The sequence below is a fragment of the Nelumbo lutea genome, chromosome 1, assembly GCF_056320005.1.
Source record: "Nelumbo lutea isolate HS-2025 chromosome 1, American lotus-T2T, whole genome shotgun sequence".
Taxonomy (NCBI): Eukaryota; Viridiplantae; Streptophyta; class Magnoliopsida; order Proteales; family Nelumbonaceae; genus Nelumbo; species Nelumbo lutea.
In genome coordinates, this window is record NC_142684.1 from 133,048,086 (window position 1) to 133,071,421 (window position 23,336).

At 37.2% G+C, this 23,336-nt stretch overlaps 1 protein-coding gene across 1 annotated transcript in view; it reads left to right on the forward strand.

Moving 5' to 3' along the window:
• Positions 1-17,140: 17,140 nt before the first annotated feature.
• The window catches only part of LOC148877671 (uncharacterized), a 104,264-nt gene continuing 98,068 nt past the window's right edge, over positions 17,141-23,336 (forward strand). Inside the window, exons 1-6 of the mRNA XM_088942288.1 lie at positions 17,141-17,976; positions 19,951-20,065; positions 21,707-21,807; positions 21,959-22,050; positions 22,898-23,033; positions 23,194-23,262. Coding sequence (XP_088798414.1) covers positions 17,296-17,976; positions 19,951-20,065; positions 21,707-21,807; positions 21,959-22,050; positions 22,898-23,033; positions 23,194-23,262 — 1,194 coding nt within the window. The 5' untranslated portion in view covers positions 17,141-17,295. The remainder of the gene's footprint in view (positions 17,977-19,950; positions 20,066-21,706; positions 21,808-21,958; positions 22,051-22,897; positions 23,034-23,193; positions 23,263-23,336) is intronic.

Below are 23,336 nucleotides of genomic sequence, written 5' to 3' on the forward strand. Positions count from 1 at the left end.
TTTATGTAAAATTAAATGGGTTGGGTTCAACCCAAATCCATCATAACCCAACCCAACCTACCCAATCCATTAAATTTTTACATATATAAATTCTAGAAAAATATAATTATAAAAAATACAGAATATATAAATAAAGATAGAAAATATAGAAAAGAATATAAAGTAAAAATTGCAAAATAATTATGAAAAAACATAGAAAATGAAGAAAATAATATAAATTACAAAAAATACAAAGAAATACCCATAAAATTTACAAAAAAAATATAGAAATTCATAAAAATTAATGAAAAACAACATAAACTATAAAAAACAAAGAAAACAAAAAATTACATAAAAAAGCATTGTTTTCAAAACCAGACCAGACGGTTGGATCGAAAAACTGGGAACTGGTCACCAAAACCGCTTTTTTCCTCAAAATCGTTGATTTTGGTTAGCAAACCGTTGAACCAGTCAGTTAGTCGTTTGAACGATTTTGATCATTTTTTCAAATTTTTTATTTTTTTTAATTTTTATTTTTTTGTCAGACTGGACCGATCGTTTGAGTCAAAAGGTAAGACTGTTCGAACCGGTAACTAGACGGCTAATCAATTTGGTCACTGGTTTGGTTTTAAAAACTATGTAAAAAAGATCAACAATTGTAGAATAAGCACTTGTGACTCTTTTGTCCTTCATTTTCCTTCAAATTTTCAAAATATCCAATCCAAAGTGAATGAATAAAAGTACTTTGATAAAAGTTCTTTCGCTAAAGTGTTTTATAAGAGTACTTTCATAAAAATGCTTCGTAAAAGAACTTTGACAGAAGTACTTTCAAAAAATGTTTTTCATAAAAATATTTTTGTAAAAGTGCTTTCATAAAAGTACATTTTATAAAAAATACTTTTATAAAAGTATTTTTATAAAATTAATATTCTAAAAATTTACCAAGGATAATTCTAGAAGAAAAAAAATTGAATAAGTGTTTATTATTTAAAACTTAAAAAAAATGAAAATTTAAGCTTAAAAGTTGAGCACTTATTTTTAAAATAAACATTTAATTTGAACTGATTTCCTAAATGCCAATAAACACTTATTTTTAAGTACTCCTAAATCTAGCATTAGTTAGACCTAAGTCTTATAAGGGCATTTGAATGTTGGGACTGTATGTTATCATATGTGTGGATGCTAAATACGGCCTGCAACTTCTATCCCGGGTCATATGCAGCACTCAGATGCATTGTTAACCATTAGGTCGTCTCATTGTTGGAGAAAATATAAAGAAGTGGTCAATGTGCCTAATTGCATTTTGTGCATATAGTTTGGTTATTTATGGTCAATATGAAAATATAAAAAATACAAAAAACTTAATTGATGGATGCCGTTGGATACCCATCAACCAACCCGCTCAACCCATTAAAATTGTTTCTATTTAATTGACCCACATGCTAAGAACCCAAGACTAAAAAATAGGACCCGCCCCGCTAATAAATGGGTGGATTTGGCGGGTTGAGCTGGTTGGATTGAAAATTGCCAACGCTAAATCGTTATATCAGGGGTAACGGATCTCTTGCCCACGAGAATTTTGTCCATGTCTATTTACAATATACCACCCCCGGTAAATTGAAAACATCTCCCCTGCATAATATTATGCAGAGGATGAATTGTTTTCTATATGTGGCTAGGATAAATGTGTGCAGGAGATCCGGACTCTATATCATGACCTTTCAATCAATAGATGTCGCTACACAGATTAATTCAACGGAGAATGATTCCTACTCATTCTCTACCCACCGTGAACTCTCTCAATTCAAAATATAGATCTGTGGCTCCAATTCACAACGGGTAGAGAGTGGGTAGGAAATCCCAAATGCTTTATAAGAGTCCACTTCACCGGACAATAGGGAAAACTTGTAAGATTAGTCTGCCATCTGCAATCAGCATGTTCATATGCTTTGGATATAAACGTTTTGATAACAACATGGGTTCGATCGACTTTGAGGGCAGCCATTTTGTGCAAAAAGAAATGATAAAAGATTAACGGTGTACCCAATTCAACCCTCTCAAGACCATAGATAGCTGGGGTCAATAATATTGGGTAATGACCTTCTTTTTTATTTTTATGATAAGCCAAAATAAAATTCTATTGGTGTATTGGTGCCTTCAATTTCAAGTGTAGAATCTTGCTCCATGATCCAATCCAAATAAAATTGAGAAAAACTGAAGGCAAAAGTTTATAATGATTTGTGATGAAAACGGCGGAGTTGGGCTGCTCCAGGACTTTGGAGGTGAAGCTTCCACAGTATGACCTCGCAATGATAAGTGAATATCATTAGCTTCCGGTCTCACAGCATATGGAATCTCACAGATAAGGTATATCTCATAGTAATCCAATCTCACGACTCATTTGGATCTCATGAGATCCCAGCAGTAGTCCAATATGGAAAGCTGATCTTGCAACTGGGTCTGGCTAATCTCCTTGGAGTGATCTCAGAGGTGCAGATTGGCTTCAGTCAGTGCAAGTCCGTGCTCATATCAATTGAACAGCCTTTTACAATTTTACATTAGAAATATCTTGCCATGAAATAAAGCGTGGAGATATTTTCAATGTAAGAATATAAAAATTGTTTTAATAGGCTTTACACTAACTGTAGCTGAACTCGGAGGTGTGCGCAAGATTATAGTTAGTTACAACTTGTGGGGAATGCATAAATGAGAAAGAAAAAGTTCATCTAATTCATCTTCTACCAAAAAAATGAGAAAGAAGTTCATCTAAATATGCTAATATTCGATAAACTCCATTAAGAGAAGGACCTGTCAAATGTATGCACACATATAGAAGATTTTGTTCGTGAAATCTAGGGAATTAATGGAGCTTTAGGTGAGTAACAGATTGACGACCTGTCAAATGTATCAACAGTGTTAGGATTTAGACAACACAGACAAAATTAATTGGTGAATTTATAGAGAGCACATTCTGTGCACCCGCGAATGGCTAATTGACACGTCGATCAGCTAACGTTAACGCACGTTTGAGTGTTAACGTGGTCTGGTCCATTGACACTGAAACGAATCAGTTCGCATGAACACGAACCGATCGAGTACCCAAGCAAAAAGCCCCATTTTGGATTTCTTCGAATTCCTTCCTCCAGTTATTTCTTTCATTTCTTTCCACTAAACCCTATTCATACAACGAACCCTTGTCCATCGGCAGCGACAGAGCTCCGGTGGCGAATCAACGGCAACAGAGTTTCGGCGGCGAATCGACGGTGATAGAGCTCCGGTGGTAGGTCCGATCTGAAGGACGAACAGGTATGACCATTGCTTTCTTGGCAAAAGCATTAACACCAAGCAGAAATCGGGGCGGAACCCCAAATTTTCCAAAAGTATTTCAGACCCGTCAATGGCCGACAATCCAAAGTTATTGCTGCGTAGGGATGGGAAAATGGTGCTTACTGATGCCGACGGCTCAATCGTCTTGTCCGCCAACACCACCAGCACCAGAGAGAAAGCCGAGCTCCTCAATACGGGAAATGGGTGTGATTAGAAACAATAGAACAAGTTATAACAGAAGCAGAATTGCAGTGTCTTCCTCTTCTTCTTCTTCTTGAGAAGATGACCGTCTCTGCCGCCATGGGCATGGAGGAGATCAGTTTGTATGGGACAGAATACTTCCATTCTTAGCTCAACATTGCCGTGTCTTAGTCTTCGAATGGTGCTTTTCAGGCGCCGTGGCCCATCTCAACCTCTTCGACCCTGATAGATATTCATTTGATTCTTTTGCTGACAATCTCATTGCTCTGATACAGGAGCTGAACTTGAGCTCCTCTATATTTGTTATTTATTGGGCACTCAGGTGCAATTCTCTCTTTTCTTCTTCCCCTCCTTTTCTTCTCACAGGGGTGCTTGTCATCCGATGAAAGCGAGGGGACTGTGGATTTTTTCCCGCTGCAGGTGGCTGGCTTATGCGTTCACAACGACGGTGTGCACTGAGTCGCCATGAATGCTTGGATTCGGTGGAGGAGAGTGAAAAATAACCGGTTCAATCAGCCAAATAATTAATAACGGAAAATTTTTCGTAAATTCGCGATTAACACGTGTTCGCCTCTCATTCGCTAGTACACTCGTCCAAGGCGAGGAGGCCAAGCATGATGATCTCTCCTTGTCACCCAAAAGAAAAGATACGAATGATGACTCAATGTGAACACAGGAGCCCCTTTCCCTTCATCGTCATTTGTTCAGAAAATTCATGGCAATCCCTGTCCTTGACCTAGTTGTGTGTATTCATGGTTAGACAACTTTGTAATTTTATTAGCAAGGACCTTCCCGTCAGTATAATTGTTCAATTTGTAAAAGGAAATCAAACCATAGTAATGTCATAAAAACCGACCCAGAATTAGAACTATTTTGGCTAGTTTTAGGTTGACGATTTGATCACTAAACAGTTCAGGGCTGAAATGAAATCAGTACTCTGACTAGTTTTGGGGTTGAGCAGTCCAAGCATTCAGATCAATGACGGTTTTAAAACTTTGGTTCATATTAGGATGGCAATTTTCCCATTTCTCTTTCCGTGAGGATTTGTCCCGAATAAGGCGGGGATGGAGATGATTTTCTCATGCAGGGATGGGGATGGGAAAATTTTCATCCCCATTGGGAGAACACTCCCCACCCTACTAGGACTCTAATCCCCGCCCTGTGGGATCTTTACTAATATATATATGGTTGAATATGTTTGAATCTTCAGTAAATTTTAATTATTTTATTTTTATTTTTAAATAAAATAAAAATAAAAATAAAATAATTAATATTATAAAAAATTATAAAAAATAGGGATCTCCATAAAAATGGGGATAAGAAAAACCTTGTCCCCAATAGCTGAGACGAGGATGGGAATTTTCATAGGGGCGAAAATGGGGAGAAACTCTCTGTCCCCGCCCTGCCCGCCCCGCCCCGTTGCCAAACCTATTTCATACAAAGGCCGTATATAATTGGTTTGATATAACACGAGAAAACCAGAAAATTAAGAGAAAATTGTTAACAACCATCATCCCTCCATTGCCACATAAGGGAAAAGGAGTAGGCCTAGCTAACCTCTATCATCATCTACTGAAATTCTTAGCCCCACATGATTGGCTATTAAATCCTTAGCTTTAAATTCCATTCAACGTTAATTCCACATTAGAAAATGATCTGGATTAACGTTAGGTTGATTTCCTTGTTGATAAAGATACCCTCGTCTTGGTTATTTCCATGCTTGGAAATGTGCTTTTCCTATTTATTTCATGTGGGGTACGACCACCAAATGACAAAAGTCCTCTCTTCACAAGAGTATTAGCTCTCTAGTTAGGCCAGAAATTTTCAAATTTGTAGTTGAGAATTTTGGAGTTTCGATAAATTATAAGAGTTGGCACTCCAACCATAGCGTCCCATTTATTTGCTTAATTTAATATATTGATCGGGTTATATTCTTTAACGGATGATCTCACACCATATGGCAACCTGTCACAAGTGAATCTTTCATTGCGCCATCAAGCACCTACTGCCGTGCCATCAGAGTGCTTACAACGTGTTTTCATGGTATCATTATGTGTGTCATGGGTGAAATATGTATGTATCTTGTAAGGGGGGACCACTAATGGCATTATTATAATTACTTAGTATAATTTTCCATTATTTTGATGTTTTCTTTTGTCACTCTCCCAAAAACTTAATGTACTCTTTGAGGGGAGGTAGGTAGTCGAGTGAATCAGTAGCGTGTAAAGGTTAAGTATGAGATCCCCTCAACACTGAACTGTGTGTTTGTGCTTGCCATATATAAATGCAATACAAATAGCCTTTTGCTAATTCGTGTGCCATCTTATTGCCTTTTTGTGTGTGTTTGCTTTGTTGTTTAGGCTTACTCGCCCCATTCGAGTGCCGCACAGGGCCTCGATGATTGACCCCGTGACAATTGGTATCAGAGTAGGAGCTCCTTCCTAGCTATTCAACCCATGACGCGAGTAACAACATGAAGCACAACAGGGATATCATGGAGGAGATTGAGCATGGACTCCTACATCCTATGAGACTGACGATGCACCCGCCGACAACATCGGCAAGGACAAGGCACTGAAGCCCAACAAACGTGAGAAATCTTCCAATAAGCATGCATCCATTGACTTGCGCATGTTACGTTGCGAAGCCACCGTAGGTGAGATGCGAGACTCGATAGACGAGTTGCATCAAAACATGAAAGCCATGGATAGTACACTAGTCCAGATGGAAGGTCGCCTAAGTGGAGTCGTGGACGAGGTTCGTGACATGATCAATGGCACGCTCAAGGAAATTTGCAGCACTACATGTCAACAAGAAGCAAGCTCATCCAACTCGTAGGTCCAAGACAAGCTTGATAGTTTTCAAGCCCATCTTGATGAGATGAAGAAAGAATGGGCAACGTGGAGAAGAACCATCTCCACTTCATGATCCTATAGGCCCAATTAGATGAAATAAAAGCGGAGTGGGCCTCAATGAAGTCAACCGCGTGTGCCTCCTCCGACGTCCAAGCTCAACTAGAGGAACTCAAAGCTGAATGTGCAATCCTGAAGAGGGCCATCGTCAATCTAGACAGCACCTCATTTGCACATACTCCCTCCCACATCAAGATTAGGGAGCCAACACCCTATTCGGGTACCCGCAACGCACGAGAGCTTGACAACTTCTTGTGGCAAATGGAATAGTACCTTGCCGCAACCAATGTGACTGATGAAATGACTCAGGTGCGTATTGCTACTATGTATTTGACTGATGTCGCTATTTTGTGGTGGCGCAGAAGGTGTGTTGACATAAAAGGTGGCACATGTGCTATTCGTACCTGGGCTGACTTTTAGCGAGAGCTGAAGAGACAGTTCTACCTAGAGAACATGGAGTACCTCGCTTGTCGCAAGATGAAGGCTCTCAAGCATGGTGACTCGCTCCATGAATATGTCAAAGAATTTTTAGCCCTCACATTGGAAGTCACTGATATATCAGACAATGACTTATTATTCAACTTCATGGATGGCCTAAAGCCTTGGGCCGAGCTCAATCTCCAATGACGTAATGTTCAGGACCTTGCCTCCGCCATGGGCATGGCTGAACAACTTAGTGAACTGAGACTGTCGGATGATGAAGAAAGCAGACCAGCCAGCCCGCGTACCACACATTCGAGTGGGGGAGATAGACAACCAAGTCCCCCTAAGGAGAAGTAGCCTTTCAACCACAAACCAGTCGAGCACCACAAAGGGAAGCAACCACAAGGAAGTCGAAGCTACTACAACAACGGATATCAAGGGAGACCCAGTCGTCCTCCCACTTGCTACATTTGTGGGGTGGAGCACTTGACTAGGAATTGCCCAAAGCGAGAGAAGTTGAATGCCCTCATTGCCAAACTAAGTGATGATGAGCAGAGTGATGGGGAACGGAGTACCCAGGCGCCAAGAGTGGGCGCCTTCCAACTTTTCAATGTTATGATGAAGAAGGGGGCTACTTCGAAGCAGCTCGCCTTAGTCAAGAGAGGACTAAGGTATGTTGACATATGCCTTGGCGGGAGGCCAACCAGGGCCCTAGTTGACACAGGGGTCACTCACAATTTTATCTCCACTCCAAAGGCCAAGAGACTTAACTTGGCCATTTCAAAAGAGCCTGGCTGGCTCAAAGCTGTTAACACAGGTGCAAAACCCATTGAAGGCATGGCTTGTAGAGTAAGACTTCAAGTTGGCACCTAGGACAAGGAGATTGATCTCTCTGTAGTACCCATGAATGACTTTAATGTTGTCCTAGGCATGGGCTTTTTGACACAAGCAAGAGTTGCACCAGCACCTCATCTAAACGCCTTGCTGATCATGGACGAGCCATTACCCTGTATGGTCGAAATGATTGTTCCAACTGACACCAAGAAGAAACAAGTCTCAGCGCTTCAGCTCCAACATCCAACCCCACATCAAGAGACGTCAAAGGACTCAATGGCAGCAATCAATGACACTACCACCAGACGTGGTCATGCCAACTCCAACAAGAAGACAACGCCACAGCAGCAACGACATCAGCAGAAGTCACATCCGTAGCAGAAGCCTCATATGCCCTTAACTAATGGGGCCAATAGAAGACCCAAGGTCATGTTCAATTTCACCCTCATCTACTACCACAACCATCAGGGAGAGTGAGTTCCAACCAAGCCATTTAGGGACCACTTTCACTCCATCCCTCAATCCAAAATACCATTTTGACCCTTGGGGAAAAATTCATGGGAACCAACAATCCAACAATCCAAAATACCATTTTGACCCTTACTTGGCCCAAACCTTCCCTATAGCCAAGCTGAACCAGCCATTGACATACCTTGAGGCCACCAAGAAAGAACTTAGCCATAGAAAACCCCAACAAAACAAGCCAACCCAACCATGCCACCAGAATATACACCTTGACCTTAGATGACAGCCGGTTTATGGAACAGTAGAAGAACCTTCCTTCCCCATCAGTGACTCTAAGGGACCAGCCGAAACCAATCTTCGAGGACATAGATCGAATTGAGTGGGGGAGACTGTCATAAGTGACTCCTTCATCGTGCCATCAAGCACCTACGTCGTGCCATTAGAGTGCCTACAACATGCCTTCATGGTATCGTAATGCGTGTCATGGGTGGGCTATGTATGTATCTTGTAAGGGGGGACTGCCAATGGCGTTATTATAATTACGTAGTATGATTTTCCACTCTTTTGATGTTTTCTTTTGTCACTCCCCCAAAAGCATAACGCACTCTTTGAGGGGAGGTAGGTAGTCGAGTGAATCAGTGGCGTATAAAGGTTAAGCACGAAATCCCCTCGACACTAAACTGTGTGCTTGTGCTTGTCATCTATTAATGCAATACAAATAGCCTTTTGCTAATTCGTGTGCCATCTTGTTGATTTTTTGCGTGTATTTGCTTTGTTTCTTAGGCTTACTCACCTCATTCGAGTGTCACAAGGGGCCTAAACGATTAACCTCGTGACAAACTGACATAACAAACTATAAGACCTAAGGAGGCCTTCATTTCCCACTCAATTAACACGGCCCACTTCATGCATTGAGCTCACTCGTGGTTTCAGACTTCTAGCTTAACCATAGCCCACTTCCTCTCTTGCTGCCTGCATTACTACTCTCTACCTTTGGAGCTCAAGCTAGCTCAGCCCCTACTCAATCCCACCAAGATTGTGAATTATTCGGTTACATATTCAGAGACTTATTGTCGACTCAGGAAACAATCACTACATAGCCATTTCTTTTAAGAGCAACTTCCCACCCTATGGACAGGATTTTCCAAATCATATACCAACCAGAAGGTTCACTACTGGCAGACTTGTCATAGATTTCATTGGTAAGAGGAACTGATATATCTGGTGCAGCGTCCTATGTGGGAGTTATAGACTTCGTGCCTCCATATTTGGATGAAACATCGAGTTTGGAGGACTTAATGACCAGGGTTAGCTTCGCCTCCATAGGTTCAGGATTTGACCCACTTATAGCACAAATAACTATATCTCACTCTCTCCCTATTGAGGAGTTGACCAGCCCTAGTCTTCCTCCTCCTACCAAAGAGGGTTTTAGATCTCCTACTAAAGAGAGCTCTAGGTCTCTCACCAAAGAGAGCTCTAGTCTTCTTGCTAAAGATGGACCAACTACTATACAGAAAATCCCTACCATAGAGAGACCAATCAAAGAAAAAAGGAAACTCTCCTCTTAGGAAGTTTCCTACTAAAGTTCTTGCCTTAATTTATTATTTCTATTCTTATAATTGTTTCCAATTCATCCATTATTCTTCTTGTATATATACAGCCTTGTACAAACTCTTAATTGGTATCAGAGCCATGGCCTACAACACCTCCATTGCTTCTGAGATAATGAGTTCGAGCTCAACCTCTTCCCAAAATTCTTCCCTACCAATGAACATCAATTCTACTCCTAATATTTCTCATTATCTAACAATCAAACTCAATGGTGATACTTTTCTTCTCTAGAAAGCTCAATTGCTTCCAGTACTTTGATCCCACAAGTTGATGGGGCTCATTGATGGATCGGCCAAGCCTCCCTCATAAGAGATTCTAGATCCTATTAATAACAGTAAGAGAATTTTGAATCCAGAATTTTCCACCTGGGTGCAGTTAGATCGGCTGGTTTGAAGCTAGCTGGTAGCTTCTTTAACTAAAGGAGTCCTAGCACAAGTCTTTAGACTCTCTACAGTTGCCGAAGTCTAGAGTGTTTTGGAGAAATCTTTCTCTTCTCATTCTCGATCCAGGGTACTTCAACTCAAACGTCAACTTCAAAACCACAAGAAAAGGAACTTGTCCATCAGTGATTATGTTTAAAAAGCCAAAACAGTTGTAAATAATCTTTCTGCAATCTCAAAACCAATAGCAAAAGAAGATATGGTTTTATACATTCTATCCGGATTGAGAAGTGAGTATGAATCCCTTATTATAACCATTACAAATCGAGTTGATGCAGGTCATCTCAATAGTAGTGATGTTTTTGGGTTACTTTTGAGTCATGAAGCTTGGCTTTTACAACATAAATTTTCTAGTGAAAATCCTAATGCAAATCTTGCAATGAATAATAATAAAAATTCGATTAACAGTTTTTAGTCCTCTCAGAGTTCTTACAATCAAGGCAGGGGTGGCAACAATCATGGCAAAGGTAGGGGGCATGGTGATCAGCCTTCAAGCCATGGACAAAGTCATGGAAGAGGAAATAGTATTATTTTTTAGCTTTGTAACAAACTAGGACATGGTGCACTGAAGTGTTACAAAAGATTTGATCTCTCGTATCATGGAGAGAATACTTCGCATCCGACATATCCTACAACCTTTCACAATGGCATCTCCCACAATGTCTCTACCTCTGGAATTGGATTTGATCCAACCTGGTATTCAGATAGTGGCGCCACTCATCATATGACACTGGATGTTAATAATCTACAAGTCCAAACTGAATACCAATGTTCTAATCAAGTCAAGATTGGTAATAGAATAGGTTTGACTATAAATAATATAGGATCGGCTTCTTTAGTTTGCAATCATAATCAATTTGCCTTGAAGAATATCTTTCATGTTCCTTCTCTTACTAAAAATTTGCTATCTGGAGAAATGATGCAATTCTCTAGTGAAATGGTTGCCCGGAAAAAGTAATGATGGAGTATAAGCTATTTGATCGTTGCAGAGTTTTACACCAAAGAAGATGGAGATTTACATCAATTTTATAGGTGGTAACTTTCCACCGATTCTCGATGTAAAACTTGTCTTGCCCAAAATTATTACCCTTGGCTAAGCGATTGTTGAAGCGTAGTTTTAGGTGTCGAATCCACAGAGAAGCTGATTAAACCAACAAAAGGAGATATCGCTAAGAGCGAATAACCTAGAAAAAATGATTTTCTAAAAATAAAAAGAAGAGTAAAAATATTTTAATAAAAGTAACGATGGTGAAAGGATGTAAAGTAATCTGTGATGAACAAGGCTTCGAGATTCACTTGATCGATTTACTTAACTGGTCTCGACTTTGATTCATATTTATTACTCAATTGCAAGTTTCACATCCCAAACAAACAATCAGAAAATAGAACTTTGAAACCAACGACAAGAACAAAAGTATTTGTTCTGAGAGAATTAATTTTCAATGAAGAACAGAATGATCTATTCTTACAAGCTATCCAAGAACGATAACATATCAGATTGGCAATATTGCAGTCAATGATCAATTCATAAAATAAATCTACTCAATCAATTATTTTCTAACAAATTGCACATAAAAAGAGCATGACTAATCTTATATGGAAATTGAAAAATATAACTTCAGGGTTTATCAAAATAATAAAAGAAATCTCTCAAGAACAAAATTAAACATTGAAATCTCTCAAGAAATCGAAGTAAAATAATAAGTAAAACTCATCGATCAAGATCCTCCTTAGCCTTGTTGAAACTTTAGCCGTGCTTGAATGTCATTCTCTCATCTTCTCCTCTGTGAAAGACTAAGAAAATAATGCCAAAATAACCTCTGTCTGTCGTCCTCCCTTTTGGTTAGACTTTCCTTTTTATTATGCTATCAGGCTCCTCAATCTGCTCAGCTCGGATCCACGTCTTATCCCCCAATTTTAACTTAGATAAAGATTGATTTAGAGGAATTTATCAACAGATGAACTGCAACCCTATCTTTTAGCTGTCCATAGCCTCAAGAATCATTGAATTTCGACATTTGTAGAGAAATATATGCCCAAAATACTGGAACCTGTTCAGAGTAAAGCAGGAAACGAATCAACCCTCCTACTTGGGCCATGGAACTTGGATTTGGGTTTCTTGGACCTATGTTTGGGTTTCTTCCATTCAATTATTAATTCTTTTAACATAAAAATTGCCCACATAATAAAATTGACATTTATAAAATTATTATGAAAAAATATTACTTTTAAGTTCTTTATTTTACAAATGTCAATTGTTGAACACACTTTATATATGCATTTTCATGCTTTCATCAAAACTCATCCTAAGTGGAGTTTTACGCTAATTTACATTGTAAAACAACACCTAAAACAAACACAGGGAAATTTGAACCGGGGTGTAAAGTTTACCCTGATTCTCATTTACACCCAGAATAAGCGCAACCTTCATGATCTCAAGAATACATTACTCTACAACTGCACTATTAGAGTTTTCAATTGTATACCTGGGATCACATTTCTTCGATTTCTATAGTTTCTCTTACTACCTAAGAAATCTTTTCCTACCAATCAAAAAGAAAACAAAAAAGAAACTTCTAACACCTATGAATACCAGTTAGAAAGGTAAATTCATGCATACCGTGATAAGGTCAATTAAAGTGGTGTGCTTTGAGGTTGCAGTTGTTGGTATTGCGTAAAGCTTGATTCCTTTTGCTAGTTTTTCATCCTAATCACCAACCTACAAACATAAGGAACAATGTTGAGACCACGAGTTTTGTTTAGTGCCAAATTAACTTGTAGTAAGTGCTAATGGAAATAAATGTGAATTCTAAACATAACCACATAAATAGTCTTAAACAAAATAACAGAAAAAAGAACTTAATAAATATGGAAAAGATTTCGTTTTAAAGATCTTTGACTATGATCTATTACAGATCAAGAAAAAAGATTTTAGTACAAAGTAAACAAAAATTACATATTGCTTAGAGGCTGCTAAGCTATGTTGGCCCATTGGGTTGTTCCTTAGATGTCATTAAACTACTTGCTGGCTGGTTGCCTCTTGGCATGAGTAGAAAGGTTTGATTGTGTGGGGATTGGTACTTGTTGTTGTGGTTTGGACAATCTGGATTGAGAGGAATAATAGAATTTTTAACAATAAGTCCAAATTCAGGGAGGAACTGATCAGGATATCTAGTTGTAGGATTGGGTCATGGGCCGTTACTCCTAAAGACTTTAATCATCTATCCACATGGAAATTCCTGCAATATATTTGTGAAATGGTTGATTTGTATCTTTGTATTTCAAGGTATGGTAATGCTTTGTTCTTACCCTGTAGCTCTTGCATATTGTGATCTTCTAATAAATTTTTTTGAAGATAAAGGAAAAAAAGAAATTCTATTGCTAAAAGGAAAAATAATACAACATAACTAAGTGACAAGATGTCACCCCCTTTGGTTTACTGCAATGAAAAGCCACAAAACAAAAAGAAGCACCTTTTCAGAAACAAGACAAATCTCAACACTCCTATCAAGAATTCAAAGTAGACCGAAGTTCAGCTCCAAAGTCTTTTTTCTATAGTCCTTGAAACTCTAGAAACAGTAGCACCCAACCAATAACTATTGAACTAATAACAACTACCAACTCTTCCATTCTTTTCCCTTTCTCCTCAAAGCTTCTTATATTTCTTTCCTTCCATATTTCCCAGCAAACAGCAAAAGGAATACATGTCCAAAGGATCTTAACTTTAACTCTACCTTGGGTTCTTGGCTAACTACTGATAATCTTAGTCTGATCAGCCAAAGAACTCCTAACCATCTTCAATAACTTGAAAAAATAAGAACAAATTGGGTATGAAAAGTTGCAATGGAGCAAAATATGAGACATATCTTCCTCAACAACACAACACAACACACATCTACTTGGGAACTACAGCTCTCTGAGTTTCAAGTTATCCTGTGTTAGAATGCATCCTCTTACAATCAACCAAGCAAAAGCTTCAGCTCTTGGTGGTATAGGCTTCCCCCAAACACCTCTAACTGGACCAGCCACCACCTGATTTCTGACCAGTGCTGAGTACAAGGACTTGATAGAAAAATTCCCATGATCCCACTCTTTCCATAATCTAACATCTGTGACTGAGGGGTTGACTAGATACAGATTTGGCATTTTTTGTAGTGTTCGCTTTTAGATAGAACCTATGTTCTCAAGATTGTCAACTTGGGATTTTACCACCACACCATGCAATGACCCCTTGCAACTAGCCTGACTCTACTAGTATTTTGCAGTTTACATTGAACACCAATCATACTCATTTCCAATGTTGCAATTACCAATTCCAGGAAGACAAATAAGAGGCAAATGAAAATTGGTTGAAGCACTTGGTAGAAACACTGCTTGGTAACATAAAGAAACCTTTTATATAAACTAATGGATGGATCTATTGAAGGGACATTGATTCAACCATATGGTGGGTATTGATGATTGAAGCATATCAGTCTTGGATCCATGCATAAACTAAATAGGATCAATCAATTCCAGATTCAATTCTAAATCTATTCTCTAATGACAAAGTTGAGCCAAGAAGAAGTGAAATTATTCATAAACATGCATGATCCAAAACACAAACACAAAAAATACAATTTGAGTCACCTATGGCTATATGTACGAACCAAAAGAACAACTATAGATTTAAATCAAAAGCAGGGAAGGTACTTACCTTCTTTATATCACCTCGGTATTTGATGTTACAACAAGAAAACCAAGCCAATGGGGGCATGCAACAGCAATTGAAGACTTTGGTGAGCTTATTGCGTTCAGAAAAAAAAATATCTACAAGAAATAAGGAGACAAAATCAAACTACTGGCGGTAATTGGCTGATTGGGAGGTAACAAGATGAGAAGGGCGATGGAATCAACAACCAGGGGTAGAAAGTATGAGAAGGGAGAGGAAATAATTTCCAGTTGAAGAAGAAGAAGAAGAAGAAGAAGAAGAAGAAGAATATACATGTGGAGAGTGAGAGATGATTAATCAATCGAATACTGATCGAATGCATTGTACATTGACTCTGTTGATTTAAACTGGAGTCTGAGACGGAGAAGTTTGGCTAGAAGAGGAGACCAGAAGAAGATGAGTGCGAGTAACGGATGAATCGGCTTAATGAATAGGTTAAAACATCTATTTAGTTTTTTGGATATTTTAAAATTTATTTATAATATAAAATAAATAGTTACCGGTTACTAAAGCAAATCTGACAATTATTGTAAACATTGCATTACCAAGGATTTTGAAAATGATATGATTTTCGATATCATACTGGGAACTAAAACATTTTAGTTTGAAAAATTTTACTTTCCTTTTAGACCAAAAAATGCAGTCCATGGACCAATTGGCCCTAGAGCTCGATGATCACAACAGTTGCAAAGGATTGGCCCTCGCCCAACTATCAGCCTATTCTTGCCCCTGAGCCCGACCCTAATATAAAGCCCAAAGTATCATGTATGTTATAAAATATTTTAGTTTTATATTCTAAGTTCATACTTTCTAAACTTTCTCCCATTTCAACGCACATTTTGCGCATAAAAAATATTGCCACATTGAGATCACAATTATACACCCAAGTTCAAAGAAAAAAAAGGACAAAAATACAAAACACACAATATCCAAATCCAACACAAAAAATGGAAAATGAGAAGGGAATAAATTGAAAAGATTAGGGTTGGACGATATAATACCTAATGCCCAATTCTCTATTACGATTAGGCGTCAAAAGAATTATCTATTATTATTTTTTATTATTTATAGTATTGTGGAGCTTGAACTCGGGTTCAGGCTTTGCTAGACTTATTTAAAAAGTAGCCCAACTTAAAAAATAATCGGGTCTAATACTTATAGCCCGATTCCGTGGGTTTTAAAATATGCTTGTATTTGAACCCTCGGACAAACTCGGTGTTATTCGATTAAAAACTAAATCGAATAAATCCTAATTTTAAAAACTGAAATAAAAATTAAAATCGAATCGGAGCTGAATAATTACAAGAAAACCAATTTTTTTGATTCGGTTTTTGGTTAAAATCGAATTTCATTAACATACATAAAATATTGTATATTATAACGTATAATATATTATGAAACTAAATTTTATTATAATATATTAATATATAAATATATAGCATATTATATATTATATATTATATATTATGTATTACATATTATATAATGAATTTTGATTAATTTGATTCTTTCAATTAACCAAAAATTTAATTCTGAAACCGAAATTTATAAAAACTAAATTAATTAAATTAAACTTTCCAAAAATCAAATTAAAAAAACAAAAACTAAAATTTTCATTTCGATTTTAACCGAATAATGCTTAACCCTATCCGCATTCCACAGGGCCTAAAGCCTCAGCGCCCCGAGGCCCATATCGTGGTATCAACTTTGATTTAATGTAGTGGCCCCATCAAAGGGTCACTTCATCTAATTCAAGTGATAGCATATCAAAAGGCTCTGGTTTACTAGTTTCAGCGTAGGGCTAGGATACTATCGTAGAAAATGTGGTATGATCAACTTTTCGTGTATTTCAATTTACACGTGTGAGATGATTGTGTGGACACACGCCAGCTTCAAACATGTGTATCTTACCGTCAAGCTGGCGTGGCGTATCCTAATAGATCCAACAGCATCTGAAAACCGTCGAGTATTCGAATTCCCGTGAGTGAAAGGATACAACAGAAATGCCACGGGTGACACCTGAAACCCGTGCCATCCATCACCAAAAGCGGATAGAAAGCCGTTGATTTCAACCGCCATGCTCGCCTCGCCTTACCCAAAGCCAAAAGGCCCAAGCTCGGGATAAAATGACCATCTTATCCACACAATCACTTGAATCGTGATCATTTTTATCAAAGTTAATGTACTTTTTCGTACTATTATTAATTGCCTAATCTTCAATTTTTTAATTCATACAACCGAATATACGGTCTCCAGTCTCGAGACTCTCCACTGGCTTACTCGACTGTTGCTGCAGCCTGCAGAGACTGCTTTGATCTCCTTCGAACATCGAAATCGGTCAGCTGTGGAAAATCCATTAATCCATCTTCTCTGCAACTCTGTTTTCTCTTCAATGTCTTTGATCTCATCTTCTCTTCTCACCTTCTATCCGCACCATACAGAGCTCTCCTCTTCGGCTTCCCTTCTTCCTGTCTCCTCGTTTTCTGGCTCATCAAAGCCATGCTCGTCTTTTCCTCTTCTCCGTAACTCATCTCGTCAAATCAAGCCTCTTCGAGCTTCCAGTGAGACGATAACCGAGACTTCGAGCATAAGCGTCGATAACAATGAGTCCGACGACTCGACGGCCTTCCAGATCAAAGCTCGCAATAGGATCGGTCTTCTTCAGGTCATTACTAGAGTTTTCAAGGTACTCGGGTTGAAAATCGAGAAGGCCATTGTTGAATTTGAGGGCGAATTCTTCGTTAAGAAGTTCTTCGTGACTGATTCACATGGGAGGAAGATTGTCGACCATGGCAGCTTGGATAAGATCAAGAATGCTTTGATGGAGGCTATTGATGACGGTGATGGAGTTTTTTCGGTGTCCTCGTCAGTGCCTTCGAGAGGGATTGTTGTGCGAAGAGCTGGATTGTTAATGGAGTCCGGGGAGCGGAGGGCCAAGGCAGAGAGGATGTTTGGATTGATGGATGGCTTTCTTAAAAATGATCCGCTTAGCCTTCAGAAGGACATCTTACACCACGTCGAGTATACGGTGGCAAGATCGCGATTTAGTTTCGATGATTTTGAGGCTTACCAGGTAATGCAGTTTGTTTCTACTTGAAATTTATTAGAGAGAATGAACTTTATACCGGTATTGATTTGAACTATCATTTGTAACGGTCTTCTAGCATTAGTAAATGACGGTGATAACTGAAATCTAACCTGATTTTTGGCGTTCAAATAAAAAGGGAAGAGGATTCATAAAACTAATTACATGGACAACTTTGACTCTTCCGTTGAGAAGATTCTAATACCTGATTCCAGAAAGGTGGTCATTTTTAGTGAAGACAGCGAGGTAAAATCAATAAAGTTAGTTTTGAAACAAAAAGTGGCTATTTTCTTGAGAAAGTAAAGCCTTCCAAGAGAGTGAGGACCTCTGCTTTGAAAGGGTTTCTTGTTTTGCTATCTGGAAACCCGTTAAAAGAACAAGGATCTTAGCTTTAACATAGTCCACTCCTCCATTGGGGGCATTACTAGTCGAGAACAGCCCATCGTTAGGTTTGTAGAACTTCTAATCATCAAATATTTATCATGCAGAGAGAATTATTGGTGCATCCAAGGCTATATTATTAGTGTGATGTAGAAACAGTTATTGAGGTGGAAAGGTGAGACAAGGCAATAGGGTACTTCTTGTCACCTAAGCGCTTGAGTGTGATTGCCTTAGTGCTAGTTGGGTGGTGGTTTTTTGACAAATAAAACCTTTATTTAAGTAGTATGATCCATGTTGACATGTTCCCTATTTTCAATTTCATATTATTTTGTATTGGAAAAAATACTAAAAGAAAGTCAATAATAAAGAAATTTTGCATATATAAACACATTAAACCATCTAATTTTTTAAGGCAATTTTACCCTTTAATCATAAATTGAAATAGTCCATACAGTATAAGTTCAGTTGATAAAGCAGTAAGGAATATTTGAAATCATTAATTTTATCACAGAACAATAATTTAGTGGATTCAAGAAAATGACATAAAAAGCACGATGGACATATAGTAAGGAATGCACTATACGTTCATGCAATAGTAAGGCGTATTTGAAATCAAGTCAGTAGAACGATGAGAAAAAAGGCACAGGTCAATGGATTCAAGAAAATGAGCATTACAGGACAAAGGATCCAACAAAAGGAACATTGAATCAAGAATCCAAGCAAATGAAATAATTAATCATATTTATTTTATAGCATAAATAAAATGCAATATAGTGTACAACATATGATAAGGGTGTTTGGCTTGCCCTTTTCCTTGGCTAACAGGCCACCTGACATGCGTGTAAATATGGCATGAAATAAAGGTGCCCCCCAATCGATGTCCTGTTTCCTATACATTACCTTGATAGGTATGGCTGCAAATGGATCAATCCCCAGCATTCAAGTATGCTATCCAGTAAATTTGGGTTGATTCACCAACTCCTTGGCATTTCCCATGATGGTATCTTATTTACCTTCACAGAGGAGATCAGGAGATTTGGAGGAATTTCTTTAAGATATCAAAATTGGAAGGTCTGTTTATCTGTATGCAGAAAATAAATCATGAAAAATTTAGAGTAAAATGCCTCTGAAAAGGAACATATCCTGTCATTCACTTGGTTGAATACCAATTATTTTAGTGGTTTCTGAAGTTAATTTACAGATTATTGTTAAAAAAAGTGTTAATTGAACCAATTTGGGATAACATTTTCCAACTTTCAAATTATATGCTCTTGGCGCAATGATTAATTTTAACATCAAATAATCTACTTCTCCATGCAATTGAATTCTACTGTAAAAAAGTGTTTCACACCTATCTTTTATTTTTATTTTATTTTTTGATCAAAACACCTATCTTTTATTTGTTTCAGAGAAACATTTATTGTTCTATTCATGCATACTGTGTTTTGGATTTACCTTGAAAACAAGTTTCAACAATGATTAATAATTCAAGATACAGTTACATTTTACTCTAGTATTTTCTGTTGTCATATTTTTGAGATTTCATTCCATAAGTTGGTTTTGATATTATGGTATCTGTAGGCATTATCACATAGTGTAAGAGACCGGTTGATTGAACGTTGGCATGATACCCATCAATACTTCAAGAGGAAAGATCCAAAGCGCTTATATTTCCTCTCTCTTGAGTATCTTATGGGTATTTTTACTACTCTTTGAGTGTATTACCTTTTCTTCACTATTATTTAGGAGCACTACTAATTGATAAAGATGTTAAATATCAATAATCTCTCTCCCTCTCTCTCTCTCTCTGCTTATCTATATCAATTTCAGTAAATTTTGGAATAAATTACATGTCTGTAGAAATTCTTGGTTACCTCATGTTATCATCTTTTCAATAGTGAGATCTTCAAGGTAGAGTGTATTGTCAGCGTTTTCTGTCTTTGTTTTCTTTTTTCTTTTTTTTTTTTTTTAGGGGGGGGGGGTTAGATGAATGCTATAATCTCCTATCAACCTATTACTGCATTTCTCCAAAATAAATAATTTATTGTGTCTTTGTTTTTGTAGTTTGAATATATTATCTGGTTTACTGCACAAATACAGTTGCTTATTTCAGTATTATGTTCTTATATTTATAGCATGAAAAGTTACCTGGTTTGTCAGCGTTTTCTGTCTTTGTTTTCTTTTTTTTTTTTTGGGGGGGGGGGGTAGATGAATGCTATAATCTCCTATCAACCTATTACTGCATTTCTCCAAAATCAATAATTTATTGTGTCTTTGTTTTTGTAGTTTGAATATATTATCTGGTTTACTGCACAAATACACTTGCTTATTTCAGTATTATGTTCTTATATTTATAGCATGAAAAGTTACCTGGTTTATTTTCCTCAAATAAGTTTGTCTTTAGGTTAGATATAGTTATAATTTGTAAGTCTAATTAAAATGTTGTGGAAGTCATAATTATTATATTGTAGATCGTAGACGTTAATCATGTAGTAATAAATGATTTAAGCACTAATAATTTAACAGTGGATATGGCTTAAATAGAATGGATTGGCGAAATAGGATTCATGTAGCCGACCCCATATAGTTGGGATAAGGCATGAATCATGTATATCCTGCAAGTAAATGCTATTCTCCTCACAATTACACTATGTTTTGAAACACTCAATATGAAAGAAGGAAGGTCATACTGCCATGTAAGGATTTTGTTGGATTTCTCATATAAAGATAATTGGTAGGAACATGAAGATAAGTGAAAGACTAGGGGAAGTGTTGATGGGTCCTTCCTAAAGTTGGAGGAAAGGAACCATTAGCAGTACAAACTTTCTCATGGTTGGAAAAAATCACTGTAAGACAAAAGTAGGGCTGATTTAACTATCATATAATGGACTATGTTACCTTGATATGGCCAGAAATATGGTTGGATATGGTATCAGATAAGAAATTTGCACTGAAAATTGAATTATCTGACACAATACAGACCCTTGTACAGGTATCTGGGTATCATTGATTATGGGTCTAACCTCTGGCATTTTTGTGCGATGTGTTCCACTCATGAAAACACGTTCTTATCATGTCAGCCCAACGTTTTATCATTGCACCAAGCAATTGCTTCTTACTTCATTGATATTTATAATTCATGTCATTCTACTTTATTAGCTTTGCTCTATATACTTTAATGACATTAACATGAAGTTTTGTTATGTCACTAGAAGCCTTTCTTTTATTGGTAATTCATGTTTTTGACCTGATTTAGCTTGCTAAATGATGTAATGAGTATAGTTTTTCCTTGTTTGCTTAACAAATTCTTCCATTTCATTATCACTTGTTCTTTCAGGTCGCTCTTTATCAAATAGCGTCATAAATTTAGGTATCAAGGACCAATGTGCAGATGCTTTGCGCCAGCTTGGTTTTGAGTTTGAGGTCTTAGCTGAGCAGGTTAGAAGTTTTTTATTAAATTTTTAGTATCTTTCTAACATGCTAATTTTTTAAAATTGTGTAAATAATTTCCTTATTTGTTTTTTCTCATCTCTGGATGTCCAACCATATTTATCTTTTATGCCTTAAGATTTTTATTATGATCTTCAAGGAAGGGGATGCTGCACTTGGTAATGGTGGCCTAGCTCGTCTATCAGCATGCCAAATGGATTCTTTAGCCACACTGGATTTTCCTGCTTGGGGGTATGTTCTACACAAAATCTTTTACACTATACAGTTATATTCAAGGCAACTTCAAAATATTCATTACTATTTAAATTATATCTCCATGTCTGAGTGTTTTTCTTTTTCTTTTGGTTTGAAACAAACTTCTTTGGTATTAAACAATAAAAATTTAATGAAACCCTTTTCTTCATCTTTTCTTAGAAGTTGATGCAAGAAGTGGCATTAGAAATTGCTATATTAAGATGTTCAAGCAAATCTCCATTGCACAGTAAAAAGAAATGAAGTGGGCATGGTGAGTGTCTAACATATCTGACAGTGAGGGGATTGTAGCCCTTCTGGAAGCTAACTATAACCCTGAATAGTATGCTGGAGACCTTGTTTTTATTAGGAAGTTTCAAATTTTCTATGAGCGGTCTTATATACTTCCCAATATAAAATTTTCTACCTTATATTGAGTTGGGATTATTAGCCAAACTGGAATCTGCAGTAACTATGTGTGTCTATGCACATCCTAAGAGGTATAAGCTCAGATTTATATATTTTTGTAGTGGGATTTCCGAGGAATACATTATGATTCATGTTAGAAGAAAGAGAATGGGATAGGAATCCCTAGTTATGACAAAAGATGTGATTCTAAATAATACGCTTTTTTGTAGCAACTCTACAAATAGATAATGGATTGCCTCCTTGATGATTGGAAAATACTTTTTCAATTCAAATTTCTCAAACATTTCATGTTTGGCTTCAACTTGAATTTGACTGCCAATTGTTTCTGTTCTTCACCATATTTCCCACTTTTTAATGTGGAAACAGCTTATTGTTAAGAAGATACTGACTCTGGTAGGATTGCATATTCATTTTGCAGTTATGGTTTAAGGTATCAGTATGGATTGTTCCGTCAGGTAATATTGGATGGGTTTCAACATGAGCAACCTGATTATTGGTTGAACTTCGGAAACCCTTGGGAAATAGAGCGTGTTCATGTCTCATATGCAGTGAAGGTGTGCAAGTTAATACCTTGTACCGATTTTTCTCAGTCAACCGTTTTCTTAAGTTGTCTTGCTTTCACATTAATACTTTCATAACTTTGTTCGGTCTTTTTTTTTGGTAGAAAAAACCTTCTTCTATGATACTTATTCTAAGTCCTTTTGTGTGAGCTAGTTCTATGGAACTGTTGAGGAGGAGACTTTGAATGGAAAAAAATATAAAGTTTGGGTCCCTGGTGAAATGGTAAGATTGTCTAATATTTTGTGCAGGAATGGTTGTTCTGGAAGTAAATATTTTCCATATATTCAAGTGATAAA